Below are 20,537 nucleotides of genomic sequence, written 5' to 3' on the forward strand. Positions count from 1 at the left end.
GTATATGTATAATAAAGATAGTAACAACATTAGCGAACGGCATAAAATAATAAATCAGAATCTTAGGTCTAACAATGGTTACCGTCGAACATAAAAACATTGTTATTTTCTATACATCTATCACTGTTCTGAAAAAGATCATTCAAGTTGTAAAAATAAATACAGAAAATGATACATGTTCACAGAATGATGAACAAAAATATATGTCGCACAATAATACTGCGGTAATGATAACACTAACCGCAGATACTGAGGTAACTGCTATTAAATTTTGTTTAATTGTTCCGTAATTCATTTTAATTAACAATTCAACGAACCTTGAAATGATTCACATTTGTAAATAAATGAAATACGTACTAGATATCTCATACCTCGGTTTGTTATGGACCAAAGCGTTCAAATCATAACATCACAATATTATTAACATTAAAATCTTCTTTTATTTAGAGATAATATTGTTAGATTTTATTCATGTCACATAAAAGCATCTATACTACACACACAATATTGAATTAAACTGTCACATTGGTGGACAGTTTGCAGGTTTCCTGACGATGTTTTCCTTCGCCGGAAGCAAGTGGTGGTCTATGAATGTCAGGGTGAGAGGGGGGAGCTATACGTACGTCAGATGTGGTACATGCTAATGTAGCATAAGTAGGATTCGAATATGAGACCTTTCGATCTCAAATACGGTCTTAACCACTTGGCCACCATCGTTCAAGTAATAAAATAAAAGCTAATAATCCACTTACCACATCAGCGTCAGCTGTAACTCCATCAGCCACATCCGTTCCACCCTTATCCCTCCAATGCTTCTCACTGGACACCGAAAACGTGAACTTTCTATCCCTACGAGGACTCAGCAATACGCCAGCAGGAGTCCTAGGGCTTCCATAGCCGAAAATCTCCAAGTTTGTAGTCGAGAATGGGTCGTTTCCATTGTCTGTTCGAGGACAGACGAATACGTCGTCTTCGAGGTCTGAGTCGAAGGTCAGGGTGAGAGGGGGTGACGAAGCTGAGCGTCTGTTCTGCGGTGGAGGGGGATTGTGCCGGTCGAGGTCCGATTCCGAGAAGGGGCGGTCTGTGAAAGAAAAATTAAAATAATGTAATTAAACGCAACCAATACATTGAGTTGTATTCTGGTACTTCTGCAGAAATTTTGGGTGAATTAGTGAGCTATTATTTCAGATTTCTTGTTATTTTTGTAACAAATTTCATCGAAATCGAGACTGTATGCTCTGGAAATTTTTGCGATTGAGTAACGTCATTCAGACATATACAAACACTGAAAAGAAAATAATTATGAATAGAGCTAGCCTTATTCTGAGGAGCTAGCTGGTTGGATTATGTGATTTTATCAGAATGTTCATCCAACTCATCTACGTTTCTTTAAAATAAATTGATAGCAATGTCTTGTCTAAATAAATCGTAAAAAATACACGAATTTGCTTCAAAACAAAAGTAAAATCTCCAATCCTTGACCCTACCCACGCGTGAACGTGGACATGTAGGCGAAACGACCACTAAACTTTGATTTACTACACAGATTCACTATCTGATTTTAATGACCCAGTCACTACTTCTTACATTTGAGAACATTAAGGTGGTGTAAGTTGCTTTTCACTTAGTCTGTGACAGTAATCTTTTTCTTCTATCGTTACTGTCTTGGAGTAGGTACATTACATCATGCAAAATGTTTATAATTTTATTACGTTTGCCGTCATTTGCTGAATTTAGTTGTCATAATATAGAATCATATTATTCCACTGCCATATCTATTTTAAGTGAATGTATAGTATAAATAATCGTCTCTTTCTCATCTAAACGTCAAAGGTCCGCTGTCCTAATTTTTTGTCTCCACTTGGCATATTCGTCGGCATCCCTGTTTGTCAGACCATTGGCACACATATCATCCTTGATGACATCAAGCAGTATTTTTTGGTTAAGTCATCACCAAATGCAAGTAATATGCAGTCAGAATAATTTACAATTTCGATTAGAATCTTACTTGGTAACAAATACAAATTATTCATTTTTAACTTGTTTTAGACCAGCGATCTCATATCCTTTTGCTATATTATTAAAATGTTTTTATAGATTCATATGTTTTATAATATTCTCATCTGTCGTGGAAACCGCACAAAAATCCGTCCGTTTTGCGTTTGTCGAGTTGATACAGACAGACGCGAAAGCGGGACTTCTATTTATAATATGAAGGGATATGGATTTCACTCGTTATGAATTCACGAAGTTAATTAATTTAACACAGATAACATTGACAACGATTAACACTGATTAATAATATCACCTAGCTCCAAGATACTGCGCACAAAACCATGCAACAACTGCAACAGAAGGCAAATAAGGGCCCTATTGTGCATTGACAAATATGTTCAAAACAAAAACGACTATAGTGGCTGACAGAACAAAGAAAAGCAATTTGTTATCAACAGAATCGATGGAGGTACCAGGCTCGCAGAAGACTCGAGGAGTTACAAAATGTACAAAGACTCATTTGAGCGACATTTACACCATAAAGTGAAAAGAGAATATTTGGTAAATCCAAAAAGAGTAAAATTATCTTCATTTTCAATATCAATTGATGATTTTGATAAAGGAGAAATGGTAATTATTAGGACAGGTATCATGACACCGAATTCTTATTCGGTTCTTAATGATACACGGTATCTTTACCGTGTATCATTATTTAACATTAAAAGCTATTGTTCTATGCCATTTGTTTATGTAATTCGTTCTTATATCTGTGGTTCAATGTAAAATCTGCATCTATACTAGCTGTAGTTGGCTAAACGGATGTATAGCCACACTTCGAGGTTTAGCCCCGAAATTTAATTTACCTATTAGATCAGCCTCAAATAAAATTTACGTAAGTATCGTGAAGTTTCATGAAGATTGTCAATCAAACATAATAACGTACAAAATTATTATTTTTATTTCAGACTTTATTGGAAAAAGCTGTGTAAATGAGGCTTTGAAAAATACAAATTAATAAAATCTTGCGCCGTCCACGTTCAAGCGAAACCCGTTCTACGACACACGTGCAGCGACCGTGCGAGCGAGAGAAAACTATCTATCTCGCTCTAAAGTGCAACAACGTTAGGATAGTATGGACTTTAGAAAGAACAGAAAAATCTATAGACCTCATCATATCTTCCATCGCTCATAAAAGAAAGAGATGTGCGTTGTGCGTACTCTTTCTTGAATAAGCGAAATGAAAATGGAATGACAGAGCGCTGATATCTTTTGTCCCTCATCACATCACTTTGTTTCAAAGGCATAAGTTTCAAAACACAATTTAAAATGAGTTGTTCTATTATTCATCCAATACGCGTTCTGACCACAGATTTAATGGTCATCGCGCTATTCCATCAAACCATATTGGGTTGCTTACAACCGTGTAAAATGGAGACGACAAAGTAGAAACGCGACTTCGGTCGGATTCCAACTCCAACGTTCAAATGAGAAAAAGCTATTACATCACATCAATTTAAAATCAGATCATTTATTCAGAAATTATACATTCACAGGCACTTTTCACGTCATATTACAATTTTATTAATATTTACCAAAGCTAACCACTACCAAGTATTTCAGAACGGCCACTGCTGAGAAGAAATGCCGAAACTCAAGAACAGTGTTGGTCCCTATCATGCCAGAGGACCACGACCTGCTATTTTCTGCATTCGTATCCACGATATTCTTTCTCCTTGTTATACTGTATAGCAAGCTGGATGCGTAACACAGGTGTCCAGGTTGCATTCACAATTACTATAATTGTTTATTTTAACGTATTCTGTGATTCGTCGTGGTCATGTCATTTAAGGTTTTTCTAGCTTTACCATTTGAGACATGTTTAATTTTTAAAGTATCCACTATAATGTTTCCAAAAGTCCCCAAAGTCCTAAAATGTTTGGGAGTTGCAGTTATTTTGTCAAAAAGTATTGTTTGATTCGTCGTGATCAAAATGACGTTGATTGATAAAACTTTATTAAGTTTTTTTTCCATTTTGCATCAAATTTTTTATTTCATATACTCCTCTTTTAGTACAATCACGGAATTAAAAAAATATTGTCGTCTTTTCAATTCTCAATAATTCTGTCATTTTAAGCGCTGGTTAAGTATTTTCATCTAAATAATATAAGTTAAAAGAAGAAGAGGAAAGCCAAGAACATCTTGTATGTTTGTTTGTTTATAAACTCTTTGTTGCACAAAGAAAACATATACCTACAACCTGCAGTAAAAAAGAAGAGACGCTTACAAAGCCTTATACCAGAAAGGGATTTATTCTAATCAACCAAGTATTTAATGTACCAAATTAAGGAGAAGGCTAGAATGGTGTTACACGGAGGTCATAATGATAGCTTAATATAGGAGATATGGAAAACACTTTATCAACAAGAACTACGTTCATTAAAACGAATAAATGTTAGTAAAATGGTCTGATAAAATATTTAAACACCTAAATTAATATTCAAAAGGAAACTTCCACCTCGGATAATTTCAGGTTTAATTACTTAACCAACTAGACACCTAGATAAGCGACAGACAGACTGACAAGGTAATAAATAGGTATATAAATTATATCCCAGCGATTGTTCACGATTCCTAATCGGGAATATTAATGTTTACGACAATGGAACCAAAGTTACACAAATGTGTTAGGTATCTTGTAATAGGAAAGGAAACAAAGACGTTGATAATTGAAATAAATTATCCGCCGAATCGAATTATTCGCCGAATATTGTCAAATGGTTTAGCGACTACCTTCCTAACTTACAAAAGCGCTGGTCATACATTTTTTTAAAGATAGAGAAAAGCAGTACTATTTGATGTTACACATAAGGCACACGTTACCCATTCGAAAGAACCAGACGAATAGAAAATACTCCGAAGACAAAATTCTATGAATTGAAAATTATCTTAGATACCTCTCTATGTCATATTATTAGTATTAATTATGTCAAGCTTTCATGCATCGTCTGAAAGCATATTTTGTTTTCTGCCCCGCATATTGTGAAAGTCAATCAAGGGCAACAGTTATTAAACGAAGTTTATTTTCCTAAGCGATAGTCTAGCAATTTATCACTGTTTTATCTTAATTCCACCAATAAGCTCACTGTTTAGTTTAACATAGACCTAGAATTTTGCGACTCGAGACTCTATTTACCCCGTAAGGGATAATAACGCGATAAACTAAGACTTACAAATATATAGAACATTTGTTACGGTTTGAGTTGCTTTTCACTTAGCGAAGAGAGAAAACTGACCAAAATATTTTGTGTTGTATAAATTTTTTCACGCATTATTTTCTGAAATATTTTTTTAATTTAAGATTGTTTTTATAAGCATAAAGGTTTTTATACGATTTTTAACGCATATTTTTTCAGACTATGACTGACCAACGTAAGAATCTCATCTTAAAAATATCGTTCTACTTCTGTGCTCTAAACGCAGTTGCAATCTTATCCTCTATACTGCACCAGAAATCTAAACACACATGCTTTACCCCACATAAAATGCGTTCGGTATCTTCAAATCAGTATTTACTACAACCTGATTTCATCATTGCCATCTTACGGTACCATGATTTGCTAATTCGTACGTAATTCTAGTCCTAATGATGTGTAACTGAGTTTCTAGAATCAAGTAATGTCGGGTTGGAGGCGACTAGTTTGCAACCGGTTAATTATTGCGTTTTGCGACTATTATTTTGCGGAGTTAACTGGGAGCGTGCCTCTTATAGCCGTGGCCTCATTGCTTAAGTCATGTGGAATAAAACACACTGAATAATAATGAATTGATGAATTGTGTTTGAAAAAGGTAAAGACATTGACTTTGAAGCGTCAATGGAATTACTGAGAAAAAAAAATTTCACTAGTTCCATGGAACTATTTTCCGATAGAACTAGTGAGAACACACCGATAAACAATAATGGTAAGCCGATCTGGCATGATAGGGACCAACACTGTTCAAATGAGTTTCTTTCGGCATTTCTTCTCAGCAGTGGTCGTTCCGGAATGCCAGTAGTTTGTAGCTTGTGAGAAATAACTATAAATATAAAAATTGACGAGAAAAAGTGCCTGTGAAGATCTAATTTCTGAATAAATGATTTGAATTTGAATTTGAATATTGTGACCAAATTGTGGTTTAATTATGTATTTAATTATTTATTTGACAGTTTATTTACAGAGATACAAGAAAGAGACAGACAGTAGATAGGAAAGTAAGTACAAATGTGCTGAAATTTAAAATGTTAACATTTTAAATCGGAGATAAATTTTAAGAGGAGAGGTAACTTTATTACAATATGTTTATTTAATTTTATATATAAATCTACTATTACACAATAATCTCACATCAATAATGACATTCCAAGTTGGGAGTGAAACTTAATGGTCGATAAAACAAAACCTCCAGAACTAACTTACTTTGTTTAAGTAAACATGAGGTGGAAGAAACACATCAAACACTTTGACCAATAAAACGGTCAGTTTATGAAGATCGTAAATCAAGTATCGACGATTTCGATCATCAAACGACAAAGTCGATCGAATGCAACCGTTCCTTAAGAGGCCAAACGGTTAAAATCCAGTTTAAAGTTTAAATACTTGCTTAGAAAGTAATGATTTTCTGTGTATTTAGGTTTAGTCTATATTATCACAATGTCATATAAATATTTGAGTCTGAAACGGTTCTCCGACAATTGCTTTGTCTACGAACATTTCGTCGACAGAATGTTTCGACTTTATTTTTCTAATGCTACTACAATTTGGGGATCTTCAAGGCAAGAGTGAATAGGTATATAACTTGACGACCTCGGTGGCGCAGTGGTAAAGTTCTTGCGACTGAACCGAGAGGTCCCGGGTTCGATCCCCGGTCGGGTCATGATGGAAAATGATCTTTTTCTGATTGGCCCGGGTCTTGGATGTTTATCTATATATGTATTTGTTATAAAATATAGTATCATTGAGTTAATATCTCATAACACAAGTCTCGAACTTACTTGGGGCTAGCTCAATCTGTGTGATTGGTCCTAATATATTTATATGAATTTATATTTATATAACAAGCTTTTATTAAGTTTCACCTGTTCCGATGTTTGCTTGTTTGTCTGTAACCAAATCTTTCAAGTTAGATTTCTCCTACTTCCCGTACTGTACTCCTACATAGTTGAAATTTCCCACGTCGCTTCAGTTTCCACGACAATGCATTATTATGATAAGCATGGCATGACTATGCCACCCAGGATCGGCTCCCAGAGAGGGAACTCCTCAACGGTTTTCGACACGGACATTCACCGGTTCACAGTAGTGTTGCCGAACTATCGATAGTTTTACAATCGATAGATTAAATCGAAAAAGACTATAGAAATAAAAGCAATTCGATATTAGATATGCATTGCTTTTCCTCAAACTATCGATAGTCCATCGAAAGGCAATCGATAGTTGACTATCGAGCGATAATACTAGTTTACAGGATAAAGATTGGCGTAAAAGAAGAAACTATGCTCGGCAGTGTGCAGAAAAGGCCTGAGGTGATTGTAATGGAAAATAAAACCGATGCTATTTTAAAATATAATGTAGAAATTGATAATAACATCATTAAAATATGGTGCAATTTTACATATGCAACAGAGGTACCTACCTACCTATGTCTGTTTACCTATTGCACAGGTGTGCTATAACTGGCCTATATGGTTATATACCATATTTGTAAATAAACAATATCACATTGCTTGTATATCGTTGCATGCGGCAATCAACTTTTATACAATACAAGCTTTTGACCGCGGCTTCGTCTGCGTTTATTTTATTGTACCCATAAATTATTATTATTAATAACTAGGGTTCGACTCATCGTATCTTGATGAAACCTAGACCAGATTTTAAGTTCATCTGCTATACGACTGTAAAACCACGTCAAATTCCATGCATTGTTTCATTGTTTTTCTTGAATATCTCATATGTACAGACATAACCCACTTACAATTTTATTATAATTATGTAGTTATAGATAATACTTTGCCGTATAGATTCTTTAAATATATTGCATAATATGGCGTAGTTAAAAAATACATCATTTTATTGAATTAAGAATTATGCGAATGAAAATGTATGTCTATATTTAAATATATAAATAAATAAATAAATATATTAGGACAAATCACACAGATTGAACTAGCCCCAAAGTAAGTTCGAGACTTGTGTTATGGGATACTAACTCAACGATACTATATTTTATAACATATACATATATAGATAAACATCCAAGACCCGGGCCAATCAGAAAAAAATCATTTTCCATCATGACCCGACCGGGGATCGAACCCGGGACCTCTCGGTTCAGTGGCAAGAACTTTACCACTGCGCCACCGAGGTCGTCATTTGGGTATTGTGACATCTAAACATGCAATAAATAACAATTTTTGAAAATTATATAATCAAATCTTTACAAAATTAAGTCTTACATTTTTTGGCAAACTTATATTATGTAGTTCAACTTCATACGAAATAACTGCATCAAACCGCAAATTTCAGTTTGTCAATTTTTACATTTACAACTACAAGTTTGATATGCAAGCCTCAGTCCGACTCACACATGAACGGTTTTTTTACAACCGTTTGACCGTTTACAATGATAAGCGATGATCGACCAAAACACACTCGATTCATCTCCATAATCCTAAGAAATAAATAAATCGATTAATCATTCCTAATAGATTTTTGTGCGCAGTCACTGAACTGATATCTCGATTAAAGGATTTTAATCGTTTTGTGACAAATTATTCGAGTGTTGACAGTGGTCAGTAAAAACTTGTTCTATGAGAATTATTTGGTATTCGTCATAGTTGGTTGAGAAATGTATTATTTGGCTGTCTAAATAATGAGTAACCAATAATATCTCTGTTGGTGAAGAAAAAGGAGCGTGTGATAACAAACGCGGACTTTAAGTCTGTGATGTTGATATCTGGAATATGTCTGAAAATATATTTTTGTGTATTTTTTTCCATCAGCACTCGATTACAATCTTATTAATCTGTTTCAGGTATAGCTTTTATTGTTTATATGTATAAATCGTATAATATTAATAAATAACATGTATAATAATGTAAAAAAGCAAATCGTTTATTCAGAAAATTCAGTAATGTCACTGAATTTTCTGAATAAACGATTTGCTTTTTATTTTACAACAATAATAGCAATAAAACAAAAAATCTTTAATACAATCTTTTTTTCAATACAATACAAAAAATCTTTATTGCACAAATTAATTCCATAGTATACATAAGTACAAAATGTATAATCACACATAGCATGACATTATGGTAAAGTATCGGAGATAATACACAAAATGACTTTCAAAAAACTATTTTACACAGTAAACCTTACTACAATGTTATAATATATAACAGTGTGTTTGTTTGTCCTTTTACGTTAAAACATTTGATATTCACATTTAGGTGATTTAGTTAAGAGATAGTTGGAGAGTGATATATGCTACTTTTTACCGTAGGTAGGACGGACAATGCCTGCTGGCTAAGAAAATTAATGCAAATGTATATTTCAAGTATAATATCACCCAATTTATTTCATAAGATTACAATATAGTCCATATTTTTTAAAGAGCAAAATTATTTTTTTATTGCAAAAAATTGACAAGTACTTGTTTTTTTTCAATTTGGCAAAAAAAATGGCAAGTATTAAGTAGTACATACGTTATTTAGTACATATTTACTTTATACAAATTTTTCCATTTTGTTAATATTCAGTATAGATTTTCATTAATAAAACAAAATCAAAAATTGTTCTAAATATTTTTCTACAATAATTCTTAATCTGTATTATAGGTCTTATTAATAGATTAGATCTCACAGTTCGGCCTGAGGCTCTGTCTACCCAGTAAACCCGTGATTCAGCAGCACATTTCGTAAGCGAACTCGTTTAGTGACAAACCCGTTATAGTTAACTATTACATAACGGGATTAAGTCTTTAACTATTAAACGAATAATAGACTAGACTGGTGATTACACAGCATTTTTAATCCTCGACGCAAAAAGAGGGGTGTTATAAGTTTGACCGCTAAGTGTGTCTGTCTTTCGGTCTGTCAGTCTATCAGCTGTATGTGTACGTGGCACCGTAGCTAATTTGAATGCGGATTCCTTTATTTGATAGCTAATTTTTATGCGGTTATGCTTAGATATGTTTGATCAAAATCAGGTGAGGTTTAGCCATTCAAAATTTATAGCGAAATGAATAATGAAAGTATTTTTTTTTTATGATTGTCTAACAAATACACTTGTCTTGAAAAACAATATCATTTTGTTAAAATAGATATATATGGATATTTGGTCATCTAAAAAAATATTAACAATAAAACTTCTATATTTACTTGAAAAGTATTGTACTCCTTCATCTATGCTTAAGAATTCGGCAGTATACCTACTTTATTGTGTACCCTGGGCTTCGTGGCTTCACAACCCCGAAAGCAATCGGGAACAAGCAGAGGTGAAAGAGAATAGACAACCCCCCTCTTTACTCGACTTGAGTTTAATATATTATATTTACTTACTAGTAAAGATTGATGTCTTTAATAACGTCAACGAATGACGTATGAATGACGTCCCAAGTTAAATAAAAAAATAATAATAACTTTTTAAAATTTTGTCTTTAAATAAAACATTTTTAATTTTTCATTTATATTTAGTGTAAATAGGCACATTCAATATTCGTACAAAGTCATTCCTTTTTTAAATTCAAATTCAAATCATTTATTCAGAAATTAGACCTTCACAGGCATTTATCTCGTCAATTTTTATATTTATAGTTATTTCTCACAAGATACAAACTGCTGGCATTCGGAACGACCACTGCTGAGAAGAAATTCCGAAAGAAACACATTTGAACAGTGTTGGTCCCTATCATGCCAGATCGGCTTACCATTATTGTTTCTTACAATGTTTTTTTTTTAATAATCTTGAGGCGATGAAAACAATAAAACGAGATAAAACGTCAATATTACATTCAAAATACGAATTCTCATGTTTTCCTTATTAATTAATAATAATAATGTTTTCTATTAATAATAAAATTTCTTACAGCTAAATGATCTTCATAAAAATGTAACAATTATAGAATTTTGACAGTGCATAAAATTTTATAATTTAATGATCAATGATAGATAATAGCCAAATCTGACCAAAAAACATGACAGATTAATTTACCCTCTAATTATCATTTATACCTTTGAAAAATTTAAGAATTTCTATAATAATAGGGCTTTATATTTATACATTTATTAAATCACGGACGTTTGGAACAATTCAAAATACATTTAATTGATTAGCGTCAATCAGAAAAACGTATCCTAAATTACCAGAGGCAATGTAGCCAACCGTAAGCCTTTTCTACTATTACCTATTATTATACTTAATTGTTGTACCATTACGTCTAAATGTCTAAAGAAAATATGAATAGCTCTTATTTTAAAAGACATAAGGCTGGTTTAAAAAAAAAAATGTAGTGATTTTTCGACGTGGCTGCTATTACTATATCATAGACAACGCATCATTAAACGCGATCTAACCATCATCCATAGAGTAACATCGATGCTTTATTTAATGACTTTTTGGTGAGCGATCATTTGACGTTTTATTTCTTTTGGTTTCGAACTTGGCGGGAAAAATTATCATCAAAAGAGATACACGTACTAATAATAGTCGAACAAGTTTATTTGTTAGACAAATCAAAAAACCCCCGACTTTCAATATTCATTTCGCTACAACTTTTGAACGGCTGAACCGATTTTGTTTAAACATATCTAAGAACCACCGCATAAAAATTGGCTATCAAATAGAAAAAATCGCATTCAAATCGGTTCACCCGTTGATGAGCTACGGTGCCACGTACACAAAGAGACACACTTAACGGTCAAACTTATAACCCCTCTTTTTTGCGTCGGGGTTTAAAAAATATATAATATTTTATTGTCCAGTCCTGACAGAAGGGACAAACCAGACAAATTTTGGCTTGATGTCGTCAAAGGTGTGTGGATGTCAATATGCGTACTGCATACAACTAAAAAGCTGCAAGACGATGTGATAATAAGTAGAAAAAGTAGAAAAGCGACTCCGACGCTCTTTGACATAGAAGGAAAGGGTAAAACGCTGAAATGAAAGAGAGAGTTGGCATATTTTTCTTCTGTACCGTATTAGCAATGATTTAAATGATCAGAAAGCCAGTAATTTGTAGCTTGTGAGAAATTACTATTAAAAAAAAATTGACGTGAAAAAGTGCCTGTGAAGGTCTAATTTCTGAATAAATTAAATGAATTTGAATTTGACTTTTTCTTGAGAAAAATGCATTTATTAAAATTAATATTTTATTGTGAAAACGTAATTTATATTAAAGTAGCTGCTGCCCGCGGATTCGGCAGACGTTTCGTGCGTCTGCTCATCACTTATTATTGACAATATCTCGGCTTCTAAGCAACGTATCGCAATGAAACCTATACCAGATTATATGTTACTCTATCCGATATATACAACTGTGAAATCAGCATCCAATTCCATCCAGTAGTTTTTGCGTGATACGTGAACAAACAGACAGACATTTTTATTATGTATTTAGATAGATAGATAAACTCTTTATTGCGCCATTAACAAAGGACTTCAAAATTACAACAAGATATTCAAACATAATCTGTCTTATTAATAAACATAGAAAGAAAGAGTAACTTTTCTCCAAGGCGTAAGTTCGGAGTAATTAAAATCAATCAAGGAAGAAGTAAACTAATCAGACACTCGATGTGAAAGTTAAACCTTGACGCCACAAAGTTTAGAGACGGCCTAAGCATAAAGTAGGTAGAGGGTATGTTTTGACATTTTGAATTCCTAACCAACATTTCCATCCTTCCGGCGGCGGTGGCGTTTGTTTGTTCTTTCGATTATAGTTAGTGTGTCAGTTGTTTTGTTTGTTTGTATTGCAAGATGAACAGAGATTATTTTATCGGTGATTTAAGGTTGATAGATGAAATGAGCGCAAAGGCGGACTTATCGCTAATGAAACAATAATGGTAAGCCGATCTGGCATGATAGGGACCAACACTGTTCAAATTAGTTTCTTTCGGCATTTCTTCTCAGCAGTGGTCGTTCCGAAATGCCAGTAGTTTGTAGCTTGTGAGAAATAACTATAAATATACAAAATTGACGAGAAAAAGTGCCTGTGAAGGTCTTAATTTCTGAATAAATGATTTGAATTTGAATTTGCAATTTCTACCAGCCAACCTTTGGCTGGAAAGAGGAACAAATAAACTAAGAGGGTGCACTAAACTTAACAGTATTAAATTAATACTATAGATAAAAAAAATATTTAAAAAAAAATAGGAGAGATAAAATGTTGTTGTTATAGAACAATGAATAAATATTATAACAGATTAAAGGAGAATAATATAGTGAATAATATAATATATGTATATATAACGAAGTTTCTGAAATATGTTTTTTATTTCTGTGGTTCTTGTCAATATTTGTTTTTCACGTAAATTGATAATGTACTTGCAGTTGATACGAGTACCGTTGCATTGGTAGGTTACGATTAAATACAGTAGCAGCCGTTAAATATAGTGCAGCGTAATCACACAGCTTAGAAAATTGTTGAGAAGATGACCGTATAACTCAGAAGAGAGTTATTGAAAACGCTTCATTTACTAAACATAACAAGGCTTAAGTTCGCTGCGAACAACTAGTTTCTATAGTAGAATATGTTACATGTATAAATTTTCATCATCGAATCGTATCACCAGCGTGTCACGATTTTCCAATCGATAAAAATAGTCTAGTACTAGTATTTGTTCCAATCGCTAGTCATTTTGGGATAAGGATAATATATAAAATACTTATCATTTTGACTTTTTGATACTGATCATTTTAGGACAAGATATTCTGAAGCACTGAACATTTTAGGAAATGAACCTTTTGACATTGGACTTTTTAAGATATTGTGAGACTGGACGTTATAGGACACTGGACTCTTAACACATTAGACATTGTAAGAAATTGGACATTTTCATCCTTAACTGTCTAATGGAAGCTATACTGTAAACGGGTGAATTTTCGAGTGTTTTTACCGCGATCATTACCCACCCTTCTTCAAATTTCAACAAAGACTACTTTTACATTGCATTGGGAGTAGTGTAAAATTTAAATAACATTTGATTTTTAAGATTTTAGAATGGATGAATTTTATTTGAAGGACGATAAAGACGGCAGTCAAAACGCTCGAAAATTCATCCAAACGTCTCTATTTACAGAAAACCTCGCAAAAACATAACAAAACTGTCACATATAGGAACATCACTATCTAAATGATATATTCCGTGAGCGAGACGTAGTGGCATTGTATGCAAATCCCACAAACCTCAAACTTATTAATTATTGCGCCTGCATACAGCCATGAATAATAAATAGTTTTCTAGATGCAGTCAGGAAAGGCAGACGAGCGATTTTTAAACGCCCCATCTAAGGACGCTCTAAGGACCATATCCTCCCGTGGATATCGTACAAAGTTACTAAGGGATTCTAAGCTGTTGATATGCAACGATATATAGATATGATGAAAGAGGAGGGTTCCGAAGTAAACAAGGAATTCGTATACATTTCTCATGTCTGTCCGTCCGTCATCGGCTTAGCTCGGAGACTGTTGGAGCTACAATTATAATTTGGCAGAGAAATATTTTCCTTTACTACGATTTCTATGATTTCTCATTAAACAGATCCAGATCAAAATCCGAAACCTTAACGAATAATCGTCTCTCTTTCATCCCCACGTATTTTCAGTTACATTCGGAGTTGTAACGCCCCAAATCCCAGATTTCGCGTAAAAAATCTACAATTAAAAAAAAAATATTTGTTTATACTTTTACATTCGGTTGCCTGCCTGACGTCAATCCTCTTTGGCGATGCTATTGTTGCCACTCGGCTGTTATGGCATGCGTCCTTTAGTCGCCTGGAATGACATCACCCACGCACACGCCATCACGACTAATCTTTTAGTAAATAAGTCGTCACAGATAAAAAAGTCGCCCGACTGTATATTGTTTTCACCGAAACAGCTAAAAGTGGCTACTGGTCTACGCACCCTTTCAAATGTTAATTCCCCACAAGCATTGTCTCCTATGTTGAGTCCAACTTTAAAAGTTAATGATGACTTGTCTTTGTCATCTCGCCCTTAATTATAGAAGCTTAAAACTGTTTGGCAGTTGTTTGTTTAATTTTTTTCACGGTTCGAAGGAATTAACATGTCAAATGCAGTAATTAATTGAGGGCTTTAGTCAGTTTTAGTCAAACTCAACGTGGATGGATTATGATTGACTAACTTTGACTAAACGACCTACTATAAGTACCTATATGCAGATTTAACTATCATGTTATTATGTAAAAGTAAACAGTTTTGTAGAATAAGTTTCTATCCACAGCAAGGATGTACGATTTAAAAAATTTCAAAAAAATCAATTTAAGCTATGTATGTACTTAAAAAAAATATGGATACAAAATTATGGTTACCTAAAAGTTTCTTCTCAGCAGTGGTCGTCCTAAAATGCTAGTAGTTTGTAGCTTTGGTAAATATTATTAATTTAGAATATGATGTGGAGAAGTGCATGTGAAAGTCGAATTTCTGAATAAATGAAATTGATTTCATTTGGCAGGTATAAAATAAGTACCTACAAATGAATTTTGAAATGTCATTTTCTTGTTAACGTTCAACAGCAGCGACGCTACAAACTTTAAAAAAAAAAAGAAAAAAAAAAGTCATTTTTAAGCCATTAAAATAAAAAAGTCTGTTGTTGACGATATTTTCTGTTAAATGGCATTATGTAAAATCGTCAAACATTCATCCCTTGCTTATGAAATCGAACTAAAAAGAAAATTAAGTATAATCAAGTTTCTGATATGCGCGCCATAAGGATTAAAGAGGTCAATAAAAATATCGTAAACGTCTCAAAACGGGCCCGTATTTCGGAATTTATTCGCGGCAACCAAAACCAATTCAAAACATTTTAGCCCAAATTTTATGGTTTTCTACCCGTATGCAACACAGGTAGCTGCGGTTTTGATTTGTAATGAAAATTTTGAAGTTTTCGAGTTAAGTGGCCATGTCATGTTAAGATGACTAAAATTTATACCTACGTTAAAAAATATCACAGTTCTTGCACGCGGTCTTGATTGCATCGTCAAGAGCAGTCTTTTAAACATCAATTTACACAGTTCTATCACTAAATTAGTTACTTATAGTTGTGCGAGTGTGTGTACACACAAGTTGTGTGCGTTTAATTCTCTGTAATGTACGTATGTTTGTACAAGTACACAAATATAAAAATAACAGGAATAAATAACAACTAAAGCTAATGATTTTTATTTATCAAACGGTTATCTGTAACATTTTTGCAATCAATACAACCGAATCCATTTTCAATTTCTATGACATAACTAAATATCAAGTATATATTACACGCGCAGAGTACAGAGTACAGAGATTACAATGTACTTACCTATGTCTCACAAATAAATATTCTTAGAGACTCTCATTTAATAGGCTTCAAAACAGCAAATTTATCAACATCCAAATACATTAATTTATAACATTCGAGACTGATTTTATCGATATGTGTTGGGCACAGCGTCGCAACCGTTATAAATGATATCAGATTCTACAACACGATTTGTTACGCGTCTTATGTAGGTGTTGGTAGCTACCGTTCGTTATTATACTTATTACGGACTAATTTTGAATTAATAGTTCTATATTATATAGAGACGTTTTTTTTTTCGTTTTCGTGTGCTCTTGGCAATGTTGTTTGAATAGGACTGTAGTTCTTATTTTTTTTCTTAAACAAATGCTTGGTGTACGTTTTCATTGAGAGATTTTATTTGGTCGATCCAACGCAGAGGGGATTTCTCATGAGATCTGACTCCATCCATTCTGCCCCGCAGCACCAGGTCCTCCATGGCATTCTCACAGCGTGTTACACGACCGAAGTAGCGAAGACTTAATAGTCTTTATCCCTTACAGGATAAGGGTTGTGAAACTCACAGGCTACTATATGATAGATAGATAGATAATTTATTCAGCCAACCAATCTGTATCACCATACAGAGTTTTTAAAAAAGTGAGGTACAAGCATCTACGTTTAATTGCGTATTGGCTTATCTGTTGAAGTGGTGATGGATTGCTATCTCGAATAATCTATGAAATAAAATCTAGTTTATAGTCTTTACCTTTAATTGCCTTTTACAATCAGCATTTTGTATTTTATACTAGCTTTAGTGGCCCGGCCCAGCTCGAATAAAACCATAAAAAATAAGTAGGCTATGTGACTACTGAATGTCTCATCTGTCTCTGTGGAAAATTTCATCAAAATCGGTATTTATTAATTGCAAACAAAAATACAAATCTTACTTTTTATAATATTAGCATAGATGAAAGTTTTAGAAAACAAGTACAGTCGACAGCACATCAAATCTAACAACACCGCATAGATATATATTTATGCAGGGTAACTCAACATACTGTAACTAGTATTCAATACTCATCAGAATCTCATAGCTCGATAAACAAAAACGTTGATTTAGTACCAAAAAACCGTTAAAACATAGACATATCGCAAGGGCCATCTCAAAAGGCCAGTGACCCAAAAAAGGCTTCGGAAACAAAAAAAAAAGATATATTTTATTTTCGAGATACAAGTACTATCGTGGCATAAATTAAAGGGTTTATTATTTTCTCTTTTTATCGAACCACGTGTTCCATGTACTTGGAGGCTTGGGTACGGTCTACAAAAAAGTTATGATGAAATATGAAAGTGATTTGAAATGAGAAAAGAACATATAGCAATTAATTAAATAATAACCTGATTAATGTAGATTTAAATTATGATTTAATATGATTATATATGTTTTCATTCGGTTGTCTGTTAATTAGTACACATACAGTAATTAAGAAATAAAAACAACTTAAGAACTATTTCAGGTTGAGAGTAAAACCAAAATGGACATTTGTGAAAATTAAAAATAATAATTTTTGCAAGGAACCATCACCATTCATGGCAAAAAATCTCATATATATAAAATCAAATAAAATACTTTTTATAATGCGTTACTTTACTTACAAATTTGAAGTGATTATAAATTGAGTTGCTGTCCCTACTTCGGTTATTACTGTTGAGTTACATATAAACTGGCTTACTACTGGGTTTACGCATTGTACCTGTGTGTGTACATTTATTTGTGTGTGTGTATAGTGTTTACGTACAAAACTGGCTTCGCCTTAGCCCGGGAGAACCGTATGTCAAGTTATTACGTTTTAAACTCTGTGTGAGGGCGATAGAGACGATTTTGCAATGAATTGCGATAAGTTTACTTTTTAAGTCAGGTAGGCTGGATAGAAAACTAATTTGCTATGGTTTAATTAATACTATGTTGGTGGAGATATATCATTTGTATAGTTAAAAGGGGCATGGTTTATAATCTGTATCTTATAATTCGATTTGTAATTTATGTCGAATATTTCTTAGAAACACACGCATATTTAAATAGATAATATAAATGACATTAGGATCATAACACAAGTCTCGAATTTACTTTGGGGCTAGCTCAATATGTGTGATTTGTCCTAATATAATTATTTATTTTTCTACTTTTGAAACTAATGTTCAAGGTAGCTTTAAGACGGGGACCTATGTGAATACTTCTATTAATGACACTGTTATAAAATAAAGAAGCGTATTGCAGACATTTAATTTAAAAATATTTACGATCATCAAAAAAAAAATGAACAAAAATATTATTTAAGACACACTATTTAGTGGTTTTATAAAGCATACGTCTTGTCCATGTTTCTTCTTGTCTATCTTGTATGTTGTCATGAATATCTTGTCATGAATATCTTGTCATGAATATCTTGTCATGAATTATTTTGCTTTTTTTATGTTTCCAAAAGTTTGAGATAATTTATCGTGGTTTTTTAAGGCACACGTCCATATAATTATTTTACTTTATTATGTTTCAAAAATTAAAGAATAATGCTTAATATCCTTCACTCCCCTAGAAAACTACACGCAATTTAGAAACAATCACCCACAGCACAAACAACGAAGTGGTACAGTAATAAGCGAGATAATCGTATCTCGGATTATATCTTTGTATTATTATTTTTGTATCACTATACTTGCACTATGAAAACAATTTTTTTTCATTCCCTACAAGCCATTGTACACCTTATTGACAACGCGATAAGATATAAATTGGTTTGACGGAACCTAATGTTTATTTGTCTCGAGTTTGTCAGCAATGCAGGAGAAGTAAGCACCCCAAAATGAATATACGGTCTTATTTGTTAAGGATTAAGATTGAAAATGGCATGAGAAATTTAAATGTGAGTGTAATATAAAGATGGTAGTCTTTTGTTTTTGCTAACGGTACACATTGCCACATGAAAATTACGCGTCGTGACAGATATGGTACTTCGTTTTGTATTTTTATGGCATTTATTTAAATGTGAGTTCTTGTTTTAAGTACGCGTATTGAACATGTAATTTAGGATAAGGAGCTAAATATTCTTTTTTATTAAAAAAATAAAGACTTTTACGTTAACAATAAAGACAACAAAACAGATGCAAATAGGTATTAAAAGTATTTTATATAACAAATATTAAGTTTGGCAGTCTCTGCATCTAATGAAGTATTGAAAATTAACATAAAATCCGCCTATAAACATAATTAAAGCAATTTAAATTTAAACCAGTTTTAGCTGTTAAGAAACTATGAGATTATGCTATTATTTATTCAATAGATATTGTTAATATATTTCCAACAGTTGCGCAGGATTTCCAAATTATGCGCTATAATTGAATTGCTTATATATTTTTTATGGATATAATTTTAGTAATTTTAACAAGCTACTGAAACGTCAAAGTGAAAAACACTCACTTTTATGTCTAATTTTTATAATTGTATTGAAATAATATTTATCCACCGATAGGAACTAAAGAATAAAATATTAAAGTTTGGTTAAATATAAATTAAACAATAAAAAAATTAACCTTAATAGATTATTTATTCAATGTCAAAAACAATTTATATGCGCGTTGCGCATTGCGCAACTTAACCAAACGTAAAAAATAAAAACAAATAAAATATGTAGTCGTTGTTTGATACATTGATTACAGTCCACAATCTAAATGAATTTATTTACGCATGTAATACCAATTTACCACGATGTCACTAACACGACAAATCCGAAATAACACGATATTCCACAAAGAAATCATTAGGGTGACGTAATACTTTTTTATCCTCACATAATAAGCTGTAATACTATGTTGATTAGTTTTACACCAGACTGAGCGAGGGGGTAAATATGTAAACGTAATAATATATTGTAATGTATTATATTTTTACTATATTAAAGAACTGGAGAGACAACAATCTAAAAATCTAGATATTTCATTATAATTCTGCAAT

At 32.7% G+C, this 20,537-nt stretch overlaps 1 protein-coding gene across 1 annotated transcript in view; it reads right to left on the reverse strand.

Moving 5' to 3' along the window:
• The window catches only part of LOC128678147 (uncharacterized), a 114,782-nt gene that overhangs the window by 27,268 nt on the left and 66,977 nt on the right, over positions 1-20,537 (reverse strand). Inside the window, exon 2 of the mRNA XM_053759491.2 lies at positions 753-1,081. Coding sequence (XP_053615466.1) covers positions 753-1,081 — 329 coding nt within the window. The remainder of the gene's footprint in view (positions 1-752; positions 1,082-20,537) is intronic.

This window comes from Plodia interpunctella, chromosome 19, assembly GCF_027563975.2.
Source record: "Plodia interpunctella isolate USDA-ARS_2022_Savannah chromosome 19, ilPloInte3.2, whole genome shotgun sequence".
Classification (NCBI taxonomy): Eukaryota; Metazoa; Arthropoda; class Insecta; order Lepidoptera; family Pyralidae; genus Plodia; species Plodia interpunctella.